The 20,516-nt window shown below is 50.0% G+C and overlaps 1 protein-coding gene across 1 annotated transcript in view; it reads left to right on the top strand.

Moving 5' to 3' along the window:
* The window catches only part of HID1 (HID1 domain containing), a 28,820-nt gene that overhangs the window by 5,611 nt on the left and 2,693 nt on the right, over positions 1-20,516 (top strand). Inside the window, exons 2-14 of the mRNA XM_054393888.1 lie at positions 2,526-2,675; positions 5,174-5,344; positions 8,506-8,619; positions 10,948-11,054; positions 11,520-11,636; positions 12,899-13,121; positions 14,282-14,338; positions 14,435-14,575; positions 14,987-15,077; positions 15,706-15,857; positions 17,524-17,602; positions 18,222-18,386; positions 19,436-19,663. Of these exons, the coding sequence (XP_054249863.1) occupies positions 2,526-2,675; positions 5,174-5,344; positions 8,506-8,619; positions 10,948-11,054; positions 11,520-11,636; positions 12,899-13,121; positions 14,282-14,338; positions 14,435-14,575; positions 14,987-15,077; positions 15,706-15,857; positions 17,524-17,602; positions 18,222-18,386; positions 19,436-19,663 (1,795 nt within the window). The remainder of the gene's footprint in view (positions 1-2,525; positions 2,676-5,173; positions 5,345-8,505; positions 8,620-10,947; positions 11,055-11,519; positions 11,637-12,898; positions 13,122-14,281; positions 14,339-14,434; positions 14,576-14,986; positions 15,078-15,705; positions 15,858-17,523; positions 17,603-18,221; positions 18,387-19,435; positions 19,664-20,516) is intronic.

The raw sequence follows: 20,516 nt of genomic DNA, 5'->3' as shown, positions 1-20,516 counted from the left end.
AGGTACATGTGGCAAATTATATATGTGGTTGTGGTAAGATGGTTTGAAAGGAGGTGGAGGAAGTGGAGGATGTTCCCTGCATCACATAGATTTAGTTTCCAAATCCTTGGCTCTTTTTGAGGAGTGCAATTAGAGATGCAATTGGCTAAAGCAGCTTTGCTTCTGTTTAAGTGTTTCATGCCCAGGTTACAAAGGCCTTTGCTCCTTTACATGCTCAGGAAGCTGAAAATCAGACTGTAAACTCTTGACTGTTCTTGAAGATGCCCTTTGAGGAGCTGTGACCTTGAGCCATTTGGAAAAAGTTACCCTTTCCATGGGGAAGAGGTTTGGTGAGAACTTACTTTGGTGGCCAGGTAATGAAGAGAATTTCAGTACTAGAAGAGAGTTTAAGAAGATGCTTAAACATGTGGGGCATTTCAGGTTTTGTTTTTAGAGACTGGAGGGTTGCTTGTGCTGATTCAGTGCATGGCTGGAAGGATCAGCACAAGCAGTAAGCAGCCTCTGGAGCGTTAAGGCGGAGAGCTGCAGGGCAGTAACCTGTTATACTGGTTATAACTGGTCTCTCAGTTTGTTGGAGGCCAGCTTGCCTGCCCCTCTCACTTTCTTGCCTTTGGGTGGTAGTGACACCTCACCTGCTCACAGACTGTGGCTGCTAATTCAGAAGGTGACAGCAAAGGCTTTGAAGCACACAGCACTTCTTGGTGAGCTGTTCTCCCAGAGTCATGGTTTAGCTTTGTTTAGCAGCAGCGTAGAACTGGGCAAGTTTTCTGCCTCCTACAGCAGAGCTGGGAGTGGGCAGGAACAGCTGAAGTTAAACACAGGTTCAGATTTTTGCCCCTTTCCCATCTGGCATGTCAGACCTGCCCATGGCACTGATTGCAGTTAGCAGGAGCTGCTGTTTGCTCTGGAGTGAGGGCACATCACAGGCAGGAGGCTTCCCCTTGCCCCAAGCCAAGGGCTGCTCAGGTGGCTCTGCCAAATGTGCCACTATGTCTTGGCATGGGGGAACTGGGGGAACTGCTTGGGAAAACTTTCCATTTTCCTCTTCAGGCTAGAAGGAAGAGGAACCATTTCTCTTTCATACTTCTCAGAATAAAGAGGCATTTATCCCACCCTTGTGGCAGGGCCACTGGGCTAGATGAGCACTCCCAGCCTTGTTTGGACAATGCCTGTCTGTGGGCAAGTATAACCCCTCCCTGCCCGTGGTGGTGGGGGTTGGAACTAGGTGATCTTTAAGGTCCCTTCCAACCCATTCTCTGATTATCATTTAGATATGGAGAGCTGTGCTCACTTTTAGACTGGCTGAAAAGTTATCTTTGCTGGGTATTCCGAGCTCCCAGGCTTTGGATGTCTGAGATGTTGTGTAATGGAGATGTGTTCTTGTTAAGCAAACAGTGCTGGCATTTTCACCTCATCAGGGTGCTCTCCAACTGCAGCTTCCCTGTGTGTCTGCTTCACCCTGAATGACCAGCACTGCTCTCTGGCTCTACAAAGCCATAAAGGGCAAAGCAAGGTCCACTCTGCTTTGTTCAGCCATGTATGACCTGACACCCAGGTAGTCATCGTTGTTTGGATTTCTAAGTAGGTGCCACACATCAGGAGGAAGCTGGAGGAGATCACACTGGGACTCTGCAGCCAGCAGCAGTCTGGCAGACAGACCTTATGGCCAGCATCTCTTGCAGTGGGATTCCAGGGTGGGCTGGAGGAGAATAATTGTTCTCTTGCTGTGAAAAGGGAGCAACAGTGATGGTAAAAGAGGAGGAGGTTGGCTGTACCTTCAGAGTCAGAAAAGGTAATGGGAAGGAATGTGTTCCCAGGTGTGAGGAAGAGGGTGGGCCTCTCAGGCCATAGGTCTGAAATGGATTGCTTTTTCTGGTGTATCAGCCTCCTCCTTCCATCTTCCTCTTTGAATTGCACACTTAGTGCTTTTTAAGAACAAAGCCTTGGCAGCAACCAGATGCACTGCATCCAGTTCCCTATAAATATTTGATCTGGAAAGATCAATTCTGTTGCATCTGTAAGTGCTTCAAGGTGGGTCTCTCAGATCTGTGGGTCTGTGTGTGTCCTGATGTGAGGTGCCTCTGACTGCTTCCTCAAGAACTTAGTTACAACAGAAGTAATCACAGCACCTGCTCAGGACATACTTGGGATGCTCTGAAAGACACAGAGCTCATCAGAGCAGCCTGGCCCATGTGTGTTGGTGAAGATATTGCAGCATACATGCTGGGCTGCAGACAAACAGGAGGTCTCATGTATATTGGGATTCCATCAAAGACTTGAGGAATTGCAGTCTGATGCAGTTGATCACATAAATACCTTGCTGCTCACCCTCTTGCTGAGGGAATGCTTTGGGAGGTCAGATCAGCCAAAGCCCTGGCAGCAAAGAGGTTGAGGTACAAAACCAGTGCTAGTTTTATTGAACCTCTTCTGTGTCTCCTCCCATCCCCACACCAAGTGTAATTGCTGATGTTTGGACCTCATGGAATGATAGTTCTGCATCTGTAACCACGTTTGTCTCTCCACAGCCTGTGGAGGCAACAGATGATGCCTTTTGGGACCAGTTCTGGGCAGACACAGCCACCTCAGTGCAGGATGTCTTTGCCCTGGTACCAGCTGCGGAGATCCGAGCGGTGAGGGAAGAATCACCTTCAAACTTGGCCACTCTGTGCTATAAGGTGAGGCTGGGGCTGTCTGTTCCTTGGTGCTGTGCTAGCAGGGGGTATCCCTGGATCAGTAGCCAAATGGCTACCAAGGGGTGGCAGGTACCATATGATTTCCTTATACCACATGATGTCCTTGCTTGTCCCTCTTTGTTCCTGATGGGAAATCTCAGTCATTCCTCTGTTGGTTTAACACAGACCACAGCTGCTATTTGCTAACTTCAGAGCTGTTTTTTTTTTGTTGCTTTTTTTTTTTTTTCTCTTGTCCCTTTTCTGTGTTTCACTCTGCCCTTTTGGGTCTTGCTGCTGTATAAACTGCTTCCTGCTTAGGAGGCTTTGTATCAAAGCTGCATATTTGTGTTGAGGCTGGTAGATCAAGTTCCTTTCTGCATCTAATTGCTCCCTACCATGCATGAATCTGGCTTCAGGCTGAGAGATCCCAGAGGGATGTGAAGATTGTCACTGTACAAGAGCCTGGATGAAGTTTGAGGGAGATCTTAAGGCTCCTGTTCTTTCTGCTGTGACATCAGAACATCCCTGATGGTGCTTCTGGTATTGCCATGTCCTTGTGTGGAGCACAAGTGACGTTGACTCACATTTCCTACCCTGCCAGGTTTGGCAAATGGTCAAGCTCATGAGCAGCAGCCTAAAGCTTGTTCTGCCTGGGAAAGTGCAGATGTTAATAATGCTCCTGGTTTGAGCTGTGCAAAGAACAGCCTTGAATTTGTAGTATTGGGAACGTTTGGAATGGCATTTTTCCCCAGTTTTAAGTGGTTGTTGCCATCCTGTTTTTCTTTCCTGCTCTACAAAATGAGAATGAGACCTTCAGCATCACACTGAAGGTACCTCTGACTGGGAATCATGCCTCAGACAGATGACTGTAGTGAATACTTGAGAAAGAATACAAAAAGGAGGAAAAATGGAATGGTTCTTCCATGATGCTGTCTCCTGGGTTCTGGCAATCAGCAGCTTGAGAATCCAGAAGGGCTGAGGAGACCTGTACTGACCACATAACTTTGTGTCCTCTTTCCCCCAAAACCAAGACTAAAGTATGGGCTACTGAAGAAGGATGTGTTGGGAGACCTGGTGATGGCAGGGCTGTTTGTCCAGGAGCTGTAGATCTTGGGTTATCAGGGCCAGAGGAGCCTGCAGTGCTGCTACCAGGCTGAGGGCCCTGCCCTGTGCCAAGCACAGCAAGCCACTGGAGTAAGCAACGCTGCATGTCCCTTGAGAGCATGACAGCATGGCTGAAATGTTATTTTCAGTCATGGCTGGAGAGTCAGAGTGTGCAGAGTCACAAATGTGCCTGAAAGAATGGTTAAGCTCAGCCACAGAGCAGTGTGTGGAGTGGGACTGCGCCAGCAGTGTTTAAATGGCCATTAATGCAGTGACGCAGGCAGGCAGAGGCAGTGACCCAGACAGTCTGCTGGGGGAATGAGCAGGGGCACATGACCTCATGAACTAAAAGCAGCAACGTGAATCCTTGGAAAATGCTTTGGCTTTCATTCCCCCTTTGTTTCCCCTTGGGATCAGGGTTTAACAGCAAGTGGGTGCAGCTGCTGGGGGAAAGAGCTTCCCTTTTCTGTCTGCGGGTAGAACCTCCTGAAAGATATTAGATATTAGGAAGAAATTCTTTGCAGTGAGGGTGGTGAGGCACTGGAACAGGTTGCCCAGGGAGGTTGTGTGTGCCTCCTTCCTGGAGGTATTCAAGGCCAGACTGGATGAGGCCTTGAGCAACATGGTCTAGTGGAAGGTGTCACTGCCTATGGCAGGGGGTTGGAACTAGATGAGCTTTAAGGTCACTTCCAACCCAAACTATTCTATGAAGGAAGGGCTGAGGTAGCTGCCTGGCAAGACACACATCCTGTCCTCGACAACCCAGGGACTGTCTCCAGTGTCAGTGTCAGCAGTGGGCTGCAAAGACCCAGGCCAGAAGTTCTTTCCAGAGCAGTAGCCCTCTTCATAGGGTCACTTAATAGTCACAGGCAGCTTCTTAGCTTCCACCTCCCGAGTCAGGCAAGGTCCTGCTGTAACCACCACAGCACACGAGGATCTGTCAGACTGTGTGTGTCTGTGCAGGCTTCCCCTGCCAGCACCTCACACCTCACAGCACAGTGCTGCTGCCTTGCTTCTGTCTGTGTCTGCTGTACTTCATGCAGCTGATTAATCTGATCTGCTCTGTACAGTGTGTGCTGTCATGGAGCAGTGCTGGAAGGAGCCTCCTGATGCTGGAGCTGGCAGTCTCACATGGCACAACACGTGTGCTGCATGGATTAGCCCTGGCATGTGAAGTGTCTTGCAGTGGGACTGTAGAAATTGAGGAAGGTCTGGTTAAAATCATTAACTGTAGTGTTTCAAACAGCAGCAGCACCTCTATCATTGAACTCAGAGAACATGAGCTCAAAGAACTTCTCATAACTCTATCTGAGTGTGTCACCAGCAGGTCAGCTCTGCCCAGCTCTTGCTAACTTGTGTCCTGCTAACACTACCTGCCTTGGTTTTGTTTCCTGCAGGCTGTGGAGAAGCTGGTGCAGGGAGCAGAGAGTGGCTGCCACACGGAGAAGGAGAGGCAAATCGTCTTGAACTGCTGCCGGCTCCTCACTCGTATCCTGCCTTACATCTTTGAGGACCCAGACTGGAGAGGTTTCTTCTGGTCAACTGTCCCTGGGGCTGGCCGAGGAGGGGTCTGTCTCTTGAGACTTGTTCTTCTTTTGGAGGGTGGGAGGGAGGCTGGAGTGAGGATACTTCCTGTACTTTGGGGGGCAACTTTATTCCAGTTATTTCTTGTTCAGTCAGCAATTAGGTGACACCTTCTAAATTGGTTTCCTTTCTTTGATCCTTGCTGTTCTTCCCCTCCCCCTCAGCTGCTTTGTTGCTGCATCATCTGAATATTTCACTTGGGTGTGTAGCTGTAGGAGAGCACTGGTGTGTTAGGGAAGGCTTCTCCAGTCCTCCTGGAAGTGTGAATCAAGGTGAACATGAGAGTGATAGTAAAAGCTGTGTGACTTTTCTTAAACCAAATTGGCCTTATTTCAGTACCTGATGTTGATTCAAGAGTCAAGTCCAACTGAAATAGGGTGTCACTGCCACTGACCTTGCAATGTCACATTTAAAGCAAATGGTGCCACAGAAGCTCTTGGCAGCATAACTTGATCCCCTGCTGCTGAGCTGAGTGATACAGTTTTAACCAGGGGGTGAAGCCCACAACGGAGCAAGAGTGGCTGAAGAGTTAGGGTTAAAGAATTAAGGTTAAAGAGTTAATGTGGTGGGTTGAAAATTTGCCCCTTAACTGACTCTGGCTCTGTCAGTGATGTGTATAACCTCAGGGGAGTCTCTGAACCTCCCTACATTTCTCTGTCTGGAGAGCAGGCACAGTAGTCCTCTTCTGTGTCTCAGAGGAACAGAGTGAAAGTGCTTTAGGATCTCCTGCAAACACAAACAGCACGGCAAACACAGTTGAGTTAGGCCAGGAATACACATTTGCCTGCTTGTTCCTTTAGCAGCTGCAGTTCTGTGCACACAGAGCACTCTGCTATGACTCTCTGAATCAGGTCAGCGTGGCTGTGCTGAAGCCTGGCTTGTCCTGAGCCTTCAGGGTACTGCAGTGGTTTTGGGAAGGTTGTGAAGGGTTGGCAGCAGTTGGTACAGTACAAACCCTGCACCTTGTGCTGTCTCTGGCTGTCACCTCTAATCTGTTTCGTCTGAGGTACTTGGAGGGCAAGTTCTGGGTGGTGGAAAGGAAGGCTTTGCTAGCCCTGCTGTGTTATGTGATCTGTGTGATTGGGAGGGTGGTGGTTTTCCATCCTTTCATCCCTGCAGGGGCTAGGGAGTTCTGGAGAGACTTAACAATAGAGGAACTTGTTTTGGGAAGGAACACACAAGGTGCTCAGTGTTCTGATTCAGCTAGGCTGCTGTTAGGGCTTTTCCCACCCTGTTTAGCACCTGGAACAAAGAGTTTCTGAGGCTTGGAGTGGTGGGATCACCCAGTGCAGATGTGCTGGGTTTGGGAGCCCTCCTGCTGCTGGGCCTCCTGAATGTCAGTGAAGCTGTTGAGGTTCAGTATGCTTCCATCACTTAACCATGTGCAGAAGCAGCTGTAAGGCTGATTGAGTTGCCTGGCAGGGGATGACAAATAAAGCCCTGAGTTTTAAGGGAAGGCCACATCTAGTCTGGGAGCAAAGGCTTTGTCTGATGGCTGATTTCTCTATGGGAAGTGGAAGGGGAAGATGCTGATATGCCCAGATCATTAGTGTGTGCCTTTATCCTTCACCTGTTTCGTGATACAGTGATGGATGGCAGTGCTCCTGGAGCCTGGTGCTGTCCTCCTGTAAGGCAGTCTGTATTGTGTACAGATCTATAGGTTTGTTGTGTGCCACCAGGTTTGGTGGTGGCACCAAGAGCCTGCAGGGACTTTTTTGACAGCTGAGGCAATGTTAGCAAAGATCATCCTTGGAAAAGAAATCTCTTTGTACCCTAATGGCTGTCATTTCCTCTCTCACTGAGAGCTCAGGTAGCAGCAGCTTTGCTGTGCTGGTCCATCCCTGCTCTCTGGGCCTGTCCTTACATCCAGGAGCTGTTTGATGACAGTCACCCAGAGCCACACAGGCCATTATCTCAGTTAGCTGTGATTGAGGAGCTGTGTGTCGTGTGCAGGCTGACAGAGGCCTGGCTGAGGTAGATAAGCCCCTTCCATTCCTGCTCCCTGCCTTTCCTCCCAGCACTGGAGTGTGGTGGGAAGGATGCTCCTTGACAGGCAGGATCTGGCAAGGTTTCCCCTGGCAACGGCTGCAGAAGAGTAGCCATGCATGATTCCAGTGATTGCTTTGAATGCTGGAGATGGCAAAATCCCCTCTGCTGTCATGTTCACTCTGCCCTGGCAGGCTGAGGCAGCTCCTTGCATGGTGCATGCAGCCTCTTTGGTTCTGTCACCTCCATTTCTGGGCAGCCAATGCAGGGCTCTGAGAGGTTTTACACCTTGTGGCTGCTGGCTGGCTTCTTCCTATTGTGGTCTCTGTGCACCATCCAAATCACTCTCCTTCTTGACTGTCAAACAGTCCTTGTGAAAGATTCCCTTTCCTTTTGTCTTCAGTAAGTCAGGCATCTCCACATGGCAAGGTCCAGTGCTGCTCTTCTGTTTCCCCAGTGTAGAGTCATAGAACTGTTAGGGTTGGAAGGGACATCAAGGATCATCCAGTTCCAACCCCCCTGCCATGGGCAGGGACACCTCTCACTAGATCACTAGATCACCTCTCACTAGTGAGAGGTGTCCCTGCCCATGGCAGGGACATGATCAGGTTGATCTAGTGAGAGCCACTAGATCAGAGCCACATCTAACCTGGCATTAAAAACCTCCAGGGGTGAGGCTTTTGTCCAATTTGGTGTCATTAACTTGTTCCTGTTTGATCAGCACCTTCCTGGGGGAATTCCTTCCCTGTCCTGGCTGGGTTTTGTGTGTTTCTCCCTCTTCTTCCTTTGTAATTTCTTGTTTCTCTGCATGGTCTTGGGGAGTGTATCTTCTAGGACGAGAAGAAATGGCCTCAAGCTGCATGTTTAGGTTGGATATTAGAAAAAACTTCATCACTGAAAGGGTTCTCAAACACTGGAACCACCCAGGCTGAATCTCTCATCCCTGGAGATGTTTAAAAGACACAGAGATGTGGTGCTCAGGGACATGGTTTAACACCAGCCTTGGTAGAGTTAAGGAATGGTTGGACTCAATGATCTTAAAGGTCTTTTCCCCACCAAAACAATTCCCTGATTCTCTTGCTGTGTCCCACGACTGTGTCACTCTGTGCTCTTTGCTCACCCTGGGCTGACAACTCTCTTCCACATTTCTCATTTTCAGGGAGATGAGGATGATGAAAATGCCAGGCCTCTGGCTGAGTCCCTGCTCCTTGCTGTTGCAGATCTGCTCTTCTGCCCTGACTTCACTGTGCAGAGCCACCGGAGGAGCACGGTGGTGAGTGAGCCAAGAGGGGCCTGGTGGTGGTGGGGAGGGGCTGGAAAACCCCAGCAGGGCCTTGCAAACCTCCAGGCAGGAAAATATGGAATTGTTGAGCTTGAACCCACAGTAACTAATGCTGGTCAACATTTGGAGCTCACTGTGTGGTGTTTGTACGCAGCTGGATGTGTCTCAAACAGAGTGACTGATGTTTACTCTGTAGTGCAGCTCACCCCCAAGGAAAAAGTGGCAAGCTTTTGGAAAGGTGTGCAGCTCACCCCCAAGGAAAAAGTGGCAACCAACTGCTGGCAAGCAGTTGGTCTTTTGTGGTTGCCAGCAGAGCAGAGACCTTTAGCACCTTGTTCTTTCCACTGGCACTTTGGTGCAATCCAGGATGGGAAGCAGCTGTTTGCCTGATGGCAGGTGTGTGACTTGAATGAGGGATGGGGGATGGTCTTTGTTGTGTCTTTCTGCCTCCTCTCCCTCTTTGTGTCGTTGCAGCAAGGACAAATGTGTTCTGATCCTTATAGTGAGTGTCTTCAGAGGAGTTCCCTGAAGCAGGGATCTTCTACCAGCTGTGCTAATAACAGATTTTGGTCCATCTCCCTCCTTCTCTCTCTCTGTCCCTGCCAGTGATGGGGTCTCACTGCAGATTAAGAACAGAGAGATGGGTAGAGCCACCTCAGTCCCGTGGCAGAACAGCTGTGGCCCCAGACATGCAGATGGTGGTAGATAGCTGCTGGAGCAGTGTTGGGTGAAGAGGAAGAGCTGGGAGGAAAATGGGCAAAAGAGTCCCGGGAGTCAGCCATACTCTGCTGTTTGTCCTCCTACTGAAGTCAGTTGAATTCTGGCTAGAAACTAAGGCTGCCTGTGTCATGCACAGTGCCTGCACCTGTGTTTTATCATATAGTTTCCAAGGCTGACCTCTTTGAAGACATCAGCTCTGCTTGTTCAAGCCTGGGGAACTGCTGCAGTGATGGTTAGTGACAAGCTGTCTCCTCTTGGTGCTCCTGCTTAGTCACATATGATAGAAGCAGCTTTGTGGATATAACTGCATTCCTTGCTGTGAAACCTGTTCCTGGCAGGAGATGTTCAAGATTTGATTGTGGAGGGAGGTCTTGAGCACTCCAGCCTCAGCAAAAGGTGTTTTGAGGAGAGAAACTTGACAGCAGGTGAGCTCTGGCTTGTTTGTAGGAAGTGAGTAGCAAGGCAGGAAAAGCCCAGAGTGTGGAGAAAGCTGCAGTTGCTTCTGTGTCAGCAGTAGCTGCTGGCAGCATGCTGGTTTTGTGGGAGTCATGGTTGGGGTGGGGAAGTGCATCTTGGCTGTCTGACTAAGTGCATCTTGGCTGCCCTCAAACCCTGCTGTCCTGAGATCAGTGCCTTCTTGGGGAGAGGTTATGCAGTGGGAACCCAGCGTGGCTGGAAACAGTCCTCTCATCTGCTTTCCCCAAGTGCAAAGACAGACAAGGAGCAGAATTTGCTTAATTAAACCCCAGAAAAGAGACAGCCAAAGTGTGCCAAATGCACTTGAAGCAAATGCAGTCATTTGGGCCCTTGCTCCCAGAGGGTCAGCAGGTGGTTTTCAATGGCTTCTTCTCTCTGCAAAGCTGCTTCAACTCTACCTGGCCATGAGAAAGAAGGGCAAACTGCTGTGGTTCATCTGCTCAGGTTGCAAAGCAAGAGTTTGGGAGTCCTGCCAGCAGCTGCCAAGGGACTGGGAGGTTTCTCAGTAGGAAAAATCACGTTTTTGCAGTCACCTTCTTGCTTTACCCTCTAAAAAAAAAACAAAAAAAACAAGCCACAGCCATATCTGCTTTTATTTTAAATGAGGCTTAATTTGCTGCTTCTCCTGCCCTTGGGATGCTGCCATTGCGAGTCACCCTTGTGTGGGTAAACTCAACTTGATGTGCTCTGAAAGGGGGTCAGAGTGTCAAGCAAGACTGACCTCCCGTGGGGTGCTCTGCACCTGCAGAAGAAAGCCCTGCCCTGGGCTGGGGTTCATGAGATGTGGAGGAAGGGAGAGGAGCTGGTGGTGCATCCTGTAGTGAGAAGAGAATGTGTTTTGGATCCTTTGGCAGTGGTGACCCTTCCTGGTGGAGCTGGCTAGCATTGCACCTTAACATGCTAGAGGAAGGGCCTCATTCTGCATGGATGGTGCTCAGTACCAGCTGAAGATGAGAGGCCCTCTGTCAGAGATGCTCCCTGGGTGGGGCTGAGTGTTTGGATGCTTCCCTGCTCTTTTCTTTGCTGTTGTTTAAAGAGAAAGCTGAACTGCCCTGAGTGCCACAAGTACTGTCAACTCTTCCTCCTGCCTTCCGTGCTCCAACCTCTTCTTCCTCCCCACAGGACACAGCAGAAGATATCCACTCCATTGACAGCTGTGAGTACATCTGGGAGGCAGGAGTGGGCTTTGCCCATTCTCCACAGCCTAACTACATCCATGACTTGAATAGGTAAGAGGCTCTGCAAAGGCAGAATGGAGAGAAACTGGGCTCAGGGATGATGGGCTCTCCTTGCCTTCTCTGCTATTTGTAGTTCCCAAGGGGCTCTTTTCCTGCTCCTTTCTGAGCTAACAGGACTGGCAACATGGTAAAAAAACCCCAACCAAACAGTTGGCTTTTTGCATAGCTTTTTGAAGTATGATATGGGAGTGTCTGCAACAGGAGGTGGCAGAACACTGCTGCGTTGAAAACTTCTGGGAGCTCTGCTCTGTATTTGTTTTTCATAAGGCAGCAGTTCTGCTGAGCTTTGTGCCAGCCGTATTGCTTGTGAGATGAAATGGGCTTAGCCCCATACAGGGAGGACTTTCTAGGTGAGGCTGAGCCTTCCTCAGGTCTTCTTGTAGTGATTGTGCCTCCTGTGTCTAGTTCCTACTCCTGAATAGCTCCTGAGCTTAGTTTCTTCTTTCCACCTTTCAGGACAGAGCTGCTGAAGCTGCTGCTGACCTGTTTCTCTGAGGCCATGTATCTGCCTCCATCCTCGGACAGCAGCAACACCAACCCCTGGGTACAGTTCTTCTGCTCTACAGAGAACAGGTGAGGAGTGGGGGCCTGGGTACCAGGGGGAGAAATACCTTCAAATCTCTTCCATGGAGTGTGTTGGTAGTAAGGGATCAAGGACTTGTCACCTGTAGTAACATCTAGGGGCTCTTGTCCTTTCCCTTTGTCCCTGTCTTGCATATGCTCCATTAGCATCTCTGCTTAGTCAGAGTTGTTCCTCAGCAGCTAAAGGAGAGGCTGAGCCTGGTGCTCACTGAGTTTGGTGCAGGACTGATCCGTGTCCTGTGGGAAATGGCAGATCCTATCCTCAGCTCCAGATCCTGTTTCCTGCTGCGGGGCCGGTTCCCTGCTGGGGATGGTGGCTCGGCCCTGCGGTGGATGGTTTGTGGTGTCGGATGAATGCTGCCCTCTAGTGACATTGTCTCTTCTGGGACTTGGAGCTCCTCGGGTGACAATTGCTCCTCTTGGAGAGGAGGGGCCTGGCTGAAGGCAGACAGCTGTGTCTTTGCAGAGTCTGCAGAGCTTTGAGGTCCTGTCCTCTTTTTCACATTGCTGCACAGAATTCCTCTGGGAGGCCACCTGGCCTTTTTCACCTCCCGTTCCCTCATAGCTGTATTCCAGGAGACCAGCTGAGAGTTGCAGAGTCAGCTCTTCTCTCTGGGCTGCTCAGTCATGGGCCACTGGCATGGGTTAAACATGATTGTGTTTAGTGTTGGCTTGAGTACTGCATTCAGCTTTGGGGCCATCACTACAAGAAAGACATTGAGGTGCTGGATGGGCCCAGAGAAGGGCAACAAAGATGGTGAGGGGTTGGGAGAACAGGTCTGGTGAAGAGCAGCTGAGGGAACTGGGGTCATTTAGGCTGGAGCAGAGGAGGCTGAGGGGAGACCTTCTTGCTCTCTACAGCCCTCTGAAAGGAGGTTGGAGACAGGTTGGGGTCGGTCTCTACTCCTAAGTAATAAATGATTAGGATGAAAGGAAACAGCCTCAAGATGCACCAAGGGAGGTTTGGGTTGGACATTAGAAGAAACTTCTTCACTGAAAGGGTTCTCCAACAGTGGGACAGGCTACCCAGGGGGGTGGTTGAATCCTCATGCCTGGAGATGTTTAAAAGCTGCAGAGGTGTGGTGCTGAGGGCTTGAGTTAGATGATGGTTGGAGTCAATGATCTTAAAGGTCCTTTCCAACCAGAAAGGTTCTATTACTCCAAACTCTTGGAGAGGGAGATGCCTGTCCCTCTCCAAGGCAACAATTGGTGCTTCCTGTTTCTGCCTCCTGACAATGTTTTCTCCTCCCCAGACATGCTCTGCCACTCTTCACCTCCCTCCTGAACGTGGTCTGTGCCTATGACCCAGTGGGCTATGGCATCCCTTACAACCACCTGCTCTTCTCTGACTACCGCGAGCCGCTGGTGGAGGAAGCAGCCCAGGTGCTGATCGTCACTTTGGACTATGACAGCTCCACCAGCTCAAGTCCCACTGTGGATGGCACCACCACTGGAACAGCCATGGATGATGTGGATGTGAGTGACACTGGGATCTGTATTTGCTGCTCTCCTGAACTCTCTGTGGTTCTCTTGCACCAGCTTGCATTGAATGTGGCTGAGGGAGCTGGGGTTGTTCAGCCTGGAGAAGAGGAGACTTAGGGGAACCTTATCATAGAATTGTTAGGGTTGGAAAGGACCTCAAGGATCAGCCAGTTCCAACCCCCCTGCCATGGACAGGGACACTTCACACTAGATCAGGTTTCTCACAGCCACATCCAGCCTGGCCTTAAAAACCTCCAGGGATGAGGCTTCTATCACCTCCCTGGGCAACCTGTCCCAGTGTCTCACCACCCTCATGGTGTAAAACTTCTTCCTAACAGCCAATCTGAACCTACCCACTTCTAGTTTTACTCCATTCCCCCTAGTCTTATCACTCCCTGACAGCCTAAAAAGTCCCTCCCCAGCTTTTTTGTAGTGCCCTTAAGATACTGGAAGGCCACAATAAAGTCTCCTCAGAGCTTCTCTTCTCCAGACTGAACAGCCCCAACTCTCTCAGTCTGTCCTCATAGGAGAGGTGCTCCAGGAAGCTGTAGTCAGGTAGGAGTCAGGCTCTTCTCCCAGGCAACTTGTGACAGGACAAGAGGGCATGGTATGAAGCTGTGCCAGGGGAGGGTTAGGTTGGATATTAGGAAGCAATTCCTCACAGAGAGGCTGATTAGGCACTGGGATGGACTGCCCAGGGAGGTGGTGAAGTCACCATCACTGGAGGTCTGTAAGAAAAGATTGAATGTGGCATTTGGTGGCATGGTTTAGCTGATGTTGTGGTGTTAGGTCATAGGCTGGACTTGATGATCTCAGAGATCTTTTCCAGCCTCAATAATTCTGTGATTCTATGACCTGTAGGGCTCAGGACCACTGCTTTCCTTGCAGGCTGCTATCTCTGGTCCAGTTCTGCTTGTTTCCTGGAAGTCACTAAACAGCTGTAGATGACCAAACCACTAGGGTTTGCTTACTGACTTGAATCAGGAGCACAGAAGTGAAAAGCTCCTGATTTCACTCTTGCCTGAGGTGCTCTGTTTTCTGGTGTTTAAAATTGGATCATTCAGAGAGGAAAGCTGAAGTGGGAGTCATCAGCCCCTTTGACTTCCTGAGTGACCTTTGTTGCCAGTAAACATTTCATTGGTTTTCTTTGGCAGCCTCCTGGACCAGACAATCTGTTTGTGAATTACCTCTCAAGAATACACCGAGAGGAGGTAACGTGCTTCTGTCCTGAACCATTTCCTGTCTGATTTTGTGCTGACTGCATGAGCCCTGGGCCCACCACAGTCTCTTTCCTGGTCTCTTGGCAGGATTTCCAGTTCATCCTGAAGGGAGTGGCCCGCTTGTTATCAAACCCGCTGGTCCAGACCTACCTGCCAAACTCTGCCAAGAAGATCCAATTCCATCAGGAACTCCTTGTCCTCTTCTGGAAACTCTGTGACTTCAACAAGGTGTGGATCTGCTTCTTGCTGAGCTTTACCCCACCTTGCCATGTTGCCCAGAGTCTTGTGTGGCTCTGGCTGGCCCAAGCCCTAGTGAAGAGCTGTGAGCAGATAACAGTGATTCTGTTGTATGCTGGTCAGCAGCACAAGCCCTGTGGGGTGGGTTGAGGAAGTGGTCTGGCTCCAGAGAGAGCTTGTAAGAGAGGTGGCAGCTTCTGAGGGTCAGAGCTTGGGGCAAATGCAGGAGCAGGTATTGAAATAACTACAAATAACACTGGAGTTGAAGAGCTGCTCCACACACCAGCCTTATAACATTCTTCAGAGACTAATTAGCTGGAGGCTGCCTGGCCTGAGTCCTCCAGGATGGTGCAGGAAACCAAATATGCTTCTGATTGTCTGAAATCCTCCCCTTTCTTCCAGAAATTCCTCTTCTTTGTGCTGAAGAGCAGCGATGTTCTGGACATCCTTGTCCCCATCTTGTATTTTCTCAATGATGCCAGAGCAGACCAGTGTAAGTTGGCTGTTTCAGTATCTGGGATGATCTGTGCACTTGAGCTGGAATGGTTTAAAAAGGCTTCCTCCCTAGCACTGAGATGTGGTAGCATCTTGAGTCCTGGTTCCTGGCCTTCTGCAGGCATAGAGTAGAGTGATTCAGTTAGCTGGGTGTTCATGTTTGTAATGGATTGGAAGCAGGACAGGGTTGGTATCACAACGCAGAGGAGGGAGGCCCTTAGCATCTGTTAGCTCATTTGGAGTCCTTATGTCAAAAAGTGTGTCCCTGATCCCATGAAATGAGCCTTGGGTGTGAATCAGGCCTAGCTCCATCACTGGGGAGCAGAGAGAGTAAGATCTTCCCTGCTACAGTAAGGAGTTCACAACAAGAACATAATGAAGAGAGCCATGATCTGTCCAAGACTTTAACACTGTCCTGGCCCATGGGTGTGCTTGTGGGGGACACTGGAGGGAGCTCTGTGTTGGGTGTCTCTTATCAGAATGAGCTGCTTTGTGCTTTTTTCTTTCAGTCCCATAGCGTTTCTCCTCTGTCCTCACTGCTCTTCTGACTTCAGGATTCCACTGGCCTCCCTCTCACATATGGTTTGTTTGGTTTTGGCTGTTTTTTTTTTTTTTTTTCCCTGCAGCACGAGTGGGCTTGATGCACATTGGGGTCTTTATCCTCCTGCTTCTCAGTGGGGAGCGCAACTTTGGGGTCCGCCTGAACAAGCCCTACTCTGTACGAGTGCCTATGGACATCCCTGTCTTCACAGGGACACATGCAGACCTGCTCATCATAGTGAGTACAGCTCCAGCACTTCTTTTCTGTCCCTCCTGACTCCTCTTTCATACCTCCACAAATAACTGTCCTTCCTCCTCTGGTGTGCACTCATCCTTTCTAGATTGCCAGCCCGCTGAGGAGCTGGGATCTGGCCAGGCACTGGTGGGCCACGCTGGGGGCATGCTGAGCTGATAGGGCTGGCATATGCATGAGATACCATGGAATCTACAGGAGGTGATCCTAAAGAACCAGATCCTGGGTGGTGCTGGACTGGTGTCTAGAGGACTGTGGGACTGGCATGAGTGGGATGGGTGCATGGTCTCTACCAGACATGATTGCAGATGCTGGAGCAGGTCCAAAGAAGGGCAACAAAGCTGGTGAAGGGTCTAAAAGAGCAAGTCCTCTGAGGAGCAGCTGAGGGAACTGGACAAAAAGAGGCTGAGAGGAGACCTTCTCACTCTCTACAGCTCCCTGAAAGGAGGTTGGAACAGCGTGGGTTTTGGTTTGTTCTCCCAAGCAGCAAGTGACAGGGCAAGGGGAAATGACCTCAGGTTGTGCTATGAGAGGTTTAGGTTGGACAGGAGAAAAACCTCTTCTCTGGAGGGTTGTCAAGCCTTGGAACTGGCTGCTCAGGTTGAATCATCATCCCTGGAAGGATTTAAAAGGTGCAGAGATGTGCTGAAGGAGATGGTTTAGCAGCAGACCTGGTAGTGTTAGGCTGACATTTGGACTTGATCTTAAAGGTCTTTTCCAGCCAAAACGATTCTGTGATTCTATGATTGTAAAGCAGGAGATCTGACTGCATTGCTGGCTCTGTCCCAGGTAACAAGAGCTGTGTGAAGCATGTCAGACCACTGCTACCAAGCTCAACCCCACAGCTTTGGGTTGCTGCAAGGTTTTGTTCCTCTCTGTCTGTAGTGCTGAGGGCACAGCACTGCCTGCAAAGAGCTGTGCATTTCACAGTACCAGCCTCAGGTTCCCATTCTGTCATGTTAATGCTTGTTCACCAGAGGAGACTCAGCAGCTTCTAAAAGGAGATTCCCACTAGAAGGAGCAGGAGGAAATGTGCCTACCAGAACTGTTCTTGATGCTCTGTGTTTTCCTATTACATTCCATTCATTTGAGATCATTTCTGTATTTTCATTATGCTGCAGGTCTTCTCTACAGGCACACCAGCTAGAGGTGGGAAGGCAGAGAGGGGGAATGTCTGAACTGGTTGTGAAGCAGTTGAACCTTTCCATGGCTGAGGGCATAGCTAAGAACAGTAGGACAAACATTTGAGGTAGAAGTTTGCACTAAAATCAGGTGTGAAATGTTTAGTTCTGTGGCATTTCAAGCAGCTGTCATTAGGGTTCAGAGTCAACATCCATTGGAGGTGGAGGTGTTTCTCACTTCCTGGTGGTTTATTTTCTCTCTCGGGCTGCCTGTGGGTTTTGGAAGAGCTCAGAGTCAGTTTCTGTTTGCAGCGTGGTGGAGCCCTAATCACATCCCCAAAGAATTCCTTCTGCTCCTGGAGCGCGAGGCTCCAGCCGGAGCAGCCTTCCCCACCTGTGTAATTGTGCAGGGCCCTGCCTCGGCAGGAATGGTGTCAGGAAGCGATTAGTGTGGGGGTGGCACTGGTTTTGGTTGAGAGGCTGCTTTCAGTGAGCTGCTGCCTTGCTCAAGAACTCCTTCCTCCCCACAGGTCTTTCACAAGATCATAACCAGCGGGCACCAGCGGCTGCAGCCTCTCTTTGACTGCCTGCTGACCATCGTCGTGAACGGTGAGCCCTGTGTGAGACCACAGCCTGCAGAGGGGACAGCTCTGGCTGCTCTTCCTCCCCTCTCCCTGCATTCCTACCTCTGCCTCCTAACCTTGACCAGGGCTGCTGGAAATGGATCCTTTCCAGTCCATGCTGGAGGTGCCAGCTGCAGAGTGGACCTGCCTGCAGGGCTATTGCCTGAGCTCACTCCGATGGGGCAGAGTCCCTGGAGCACTTCTGGGGTGGCAGAGTAGCATGTGCCAGAAGGCCTAGTGAAGATGGTTGGCACTGCTATCCCTTTCCAGCAGGGAGTGCCACCTCCCCGTGGTGGCAGTGGCTTCCCATGGGCTTAGTGAGAGTGCAGGTGGTGCCAGTGGTGTAAGCTTTGCAGAAGATATGTCACAAATGTTACTGGTGTGAAACTACACAAGACCCCTTGGAAGCAGAAGTGTCTGGGAATATCTCCATTTCACCTCTGTTTGAAAATGCTTCTGTGGAACCCTGCTGGGCTCAGCTATTCCATGAGACTTTCCCAGAAGTGCAGGGTGGGAAGGTGGTAAGAGAACCATTTCTAATGGTGTATTTAAGTAAAAAAAAATGCACCATGGCTCTTTCCAATTTTCATGTTTGCTTTGCACAGTGTCTCCCTACTTGAAGTCTCTCTCCATGGTGGCTGCTAACAAGTTGCTGCATCTCCTGGAGGCTTTTTCCACCACCTGGTTCCTGTTCTCTGCTGTCCAGAACCACCATCTCGTTTTCTTCTTGCTGGAAGTTTTCAACAACATCATTCAGTACCAGTTTGATGGTAAGAGACTGTCTGCTGTATTTAGTGGGTTTGCACTGGTTTATTCCAGAGAACCTGAGGTGGAAATTCAGAGAAAGTACAAAGAGATGAGAGAAGGGGAGAAGTGTAGATACCAGCTGTGTGGAGGCTTGCCTAGGATTGAGAAGTTGGGTTAGTAGATAATCCTGACCCAGACAGGTTGGGTTAGAGCTAAATGAGATGGCAGCTAATTATCAGCATAACCTCAGCCTTCTGTAGAGCAGAAGATGAGATGGGCAAGAAGAAGGGAAAGTGTAATGCAGAAGCTGTGATGGGCTGGACATTGCTGTGAAACTCAGCAGCGTAGGTGAGGGAAGAACCACTTCCATCTCCTTCAATGTTTTAAAGTGCCTCACTTCTGCTCTGGCAGGTCACTGGAGCTGAAGACCTAACAGCTCCATCCAAGGTTCCTACCTTTCCAGGAATGCCTCTGTGCTTTGACAGCCTTTACCCTCAAGGAAACGATCAAGTGAGGTGCCTTAAGCTGCTCAAAACTTAATGGTTTGCTTTCAAACTGCAAAGCAGGACTGACCATTCTGCTTCCTACCTGGAGAATTTGCAAGTGGTGGTCACCAGATCCTGAAGCAGCTTTTGTGGCTGTGATTTGTGTTTTATTTCAGGGGATGGTTTCATTCTCTTCTCTACCGCCTTGCAAACAGCAACAGTTTGGCTTTGGTGTTCCAAGCCTCTTTCTCCTCAGACGGAATGCTCCTGATTTGTCTTGTGAACTCTTTGGAAGGTGGAGAAACGTTGACTCTTGACTAACAACCTTTTCTTCCAAAACAGGTGCTAAGATGTAGTTCAAACTGTCCCTTTTCAACTGTTGGAACGTCAGTTTCAAAGCCACTTCTTGTCAGCCTTCCTGCCCAGGAAGGATTTCGCTGCCTTTCCGTGCTGCTTTGTAACAGACAAGAGGATATCAAGCTCTGCTCTTTCCTCTTGTGCTGCTGCCTCTGTGGGTGGCGGCACAGCTCCAGGGCAGAGCATTTTGAGTCTTACCTCCCTGCTGGTTTTGTTGCTGTGCTTCCCAGGGAACTCCAATTTGGTCTACGCGGTTATCCGCAAGCGGAACGTCTTTCACCAGCTGGCCAACCTGCCCACCGACTCCCAGGCCATCCAGAAGGGGCTGCAGCGCAAGAAGAAGACTCCCGAGCCCATTTCTCGTACCAACTCCCAGGATGGGGTCTCCATGGAAGGCTCACGTCCTGCTGCCCCTGCTGAACCAGGCACGCTGAAGACAAGTTTGGTGGCTACTCCAGGTGAGCTGTAGTTTAGCTTGGTGACAGGAGAGAGGTTTGTTTTCTCTGCGAGATACGGGGTGGACTCACCTTTTCACTGGGTGTGGGAGAGATTAAGAGTTTACATCTGTCAGTGGGTTGCTGCTTTCCAGCCTGAGTGTGCCCGAGCTGATCACAAGCAAGTCAGAGTAAACTGCCTTGAGTTTCTCTTCTCTCGGACTTGGTGTCCACGTGGACGCTAAGTTGCCCCAGTGGAACTTTATCCATGTGAACCTGTGCTCCTTTTACACCAGGTAGCATTGTCCTAGAGACAAACCTTTGGGGTAGTAGAAATCGTGGCTAGGTCTTGCTTCTTCTTCTCTTGAGACTTTTAAAACCTGTCCTGTGTCCAGTTCTGGGCTCCTGAATTTAAGAAGGATCTTGAGACACTTGAACGTGTTCAGAGAAGGGCAATGAGGCTGGTGAGAGGTCTTGAGCACAAGCCCTGTGAGGAGAGGCTGAGGGAGCTGGAGGAGTTTAGTCTGGAGAAGAGGAGGCTCAGGGGAGACCTCATTGCTGTCTACAACTACCTGAAGGGGAGGTTGTAGCCAGGTGGGGGCTGGTCTCTTCTCCCAGGCAGCCAGCACCAGAACAAGAGGACACAGTCTCAAGCTGTGCCAGGGGAAGTTTAGGCTCGAGGTGAGGAGAAAGTTCTTCCCAGAAAGAGTGATCTGCCATTGGAATGTGCTGCCCAGGGAGGTGGTGGAGTCACCATCCCTGGCGGTGTTCAAAAAAGGATTGGAGGTGGCACTTGAAGCCATGAGGTGCTGGGTGATAGGTTGGACTTGATAATCTCTGAGGTATTTTCCAACCTTCTTTTGGTTCTATGATTCCT

This window comes from Indicator indicator, chromosome 29, assembly GCF_027791375.1.
Source record: "Indicator indicator isolate 239-I01 chromosome 29, UM_Iind_1.1, whole genome shotgun sequence".
NCBI classification, from domain to species: Eukaryota; Metazoa; Chordata; class Aves; order Piciformes; family Indicatoridae; genus Indicator; species Indicator indicator.
Note: the sequence above shows the minus strand (reverse complement) of the source record. Positions and strands in the feature narration are given on the sequence as shown.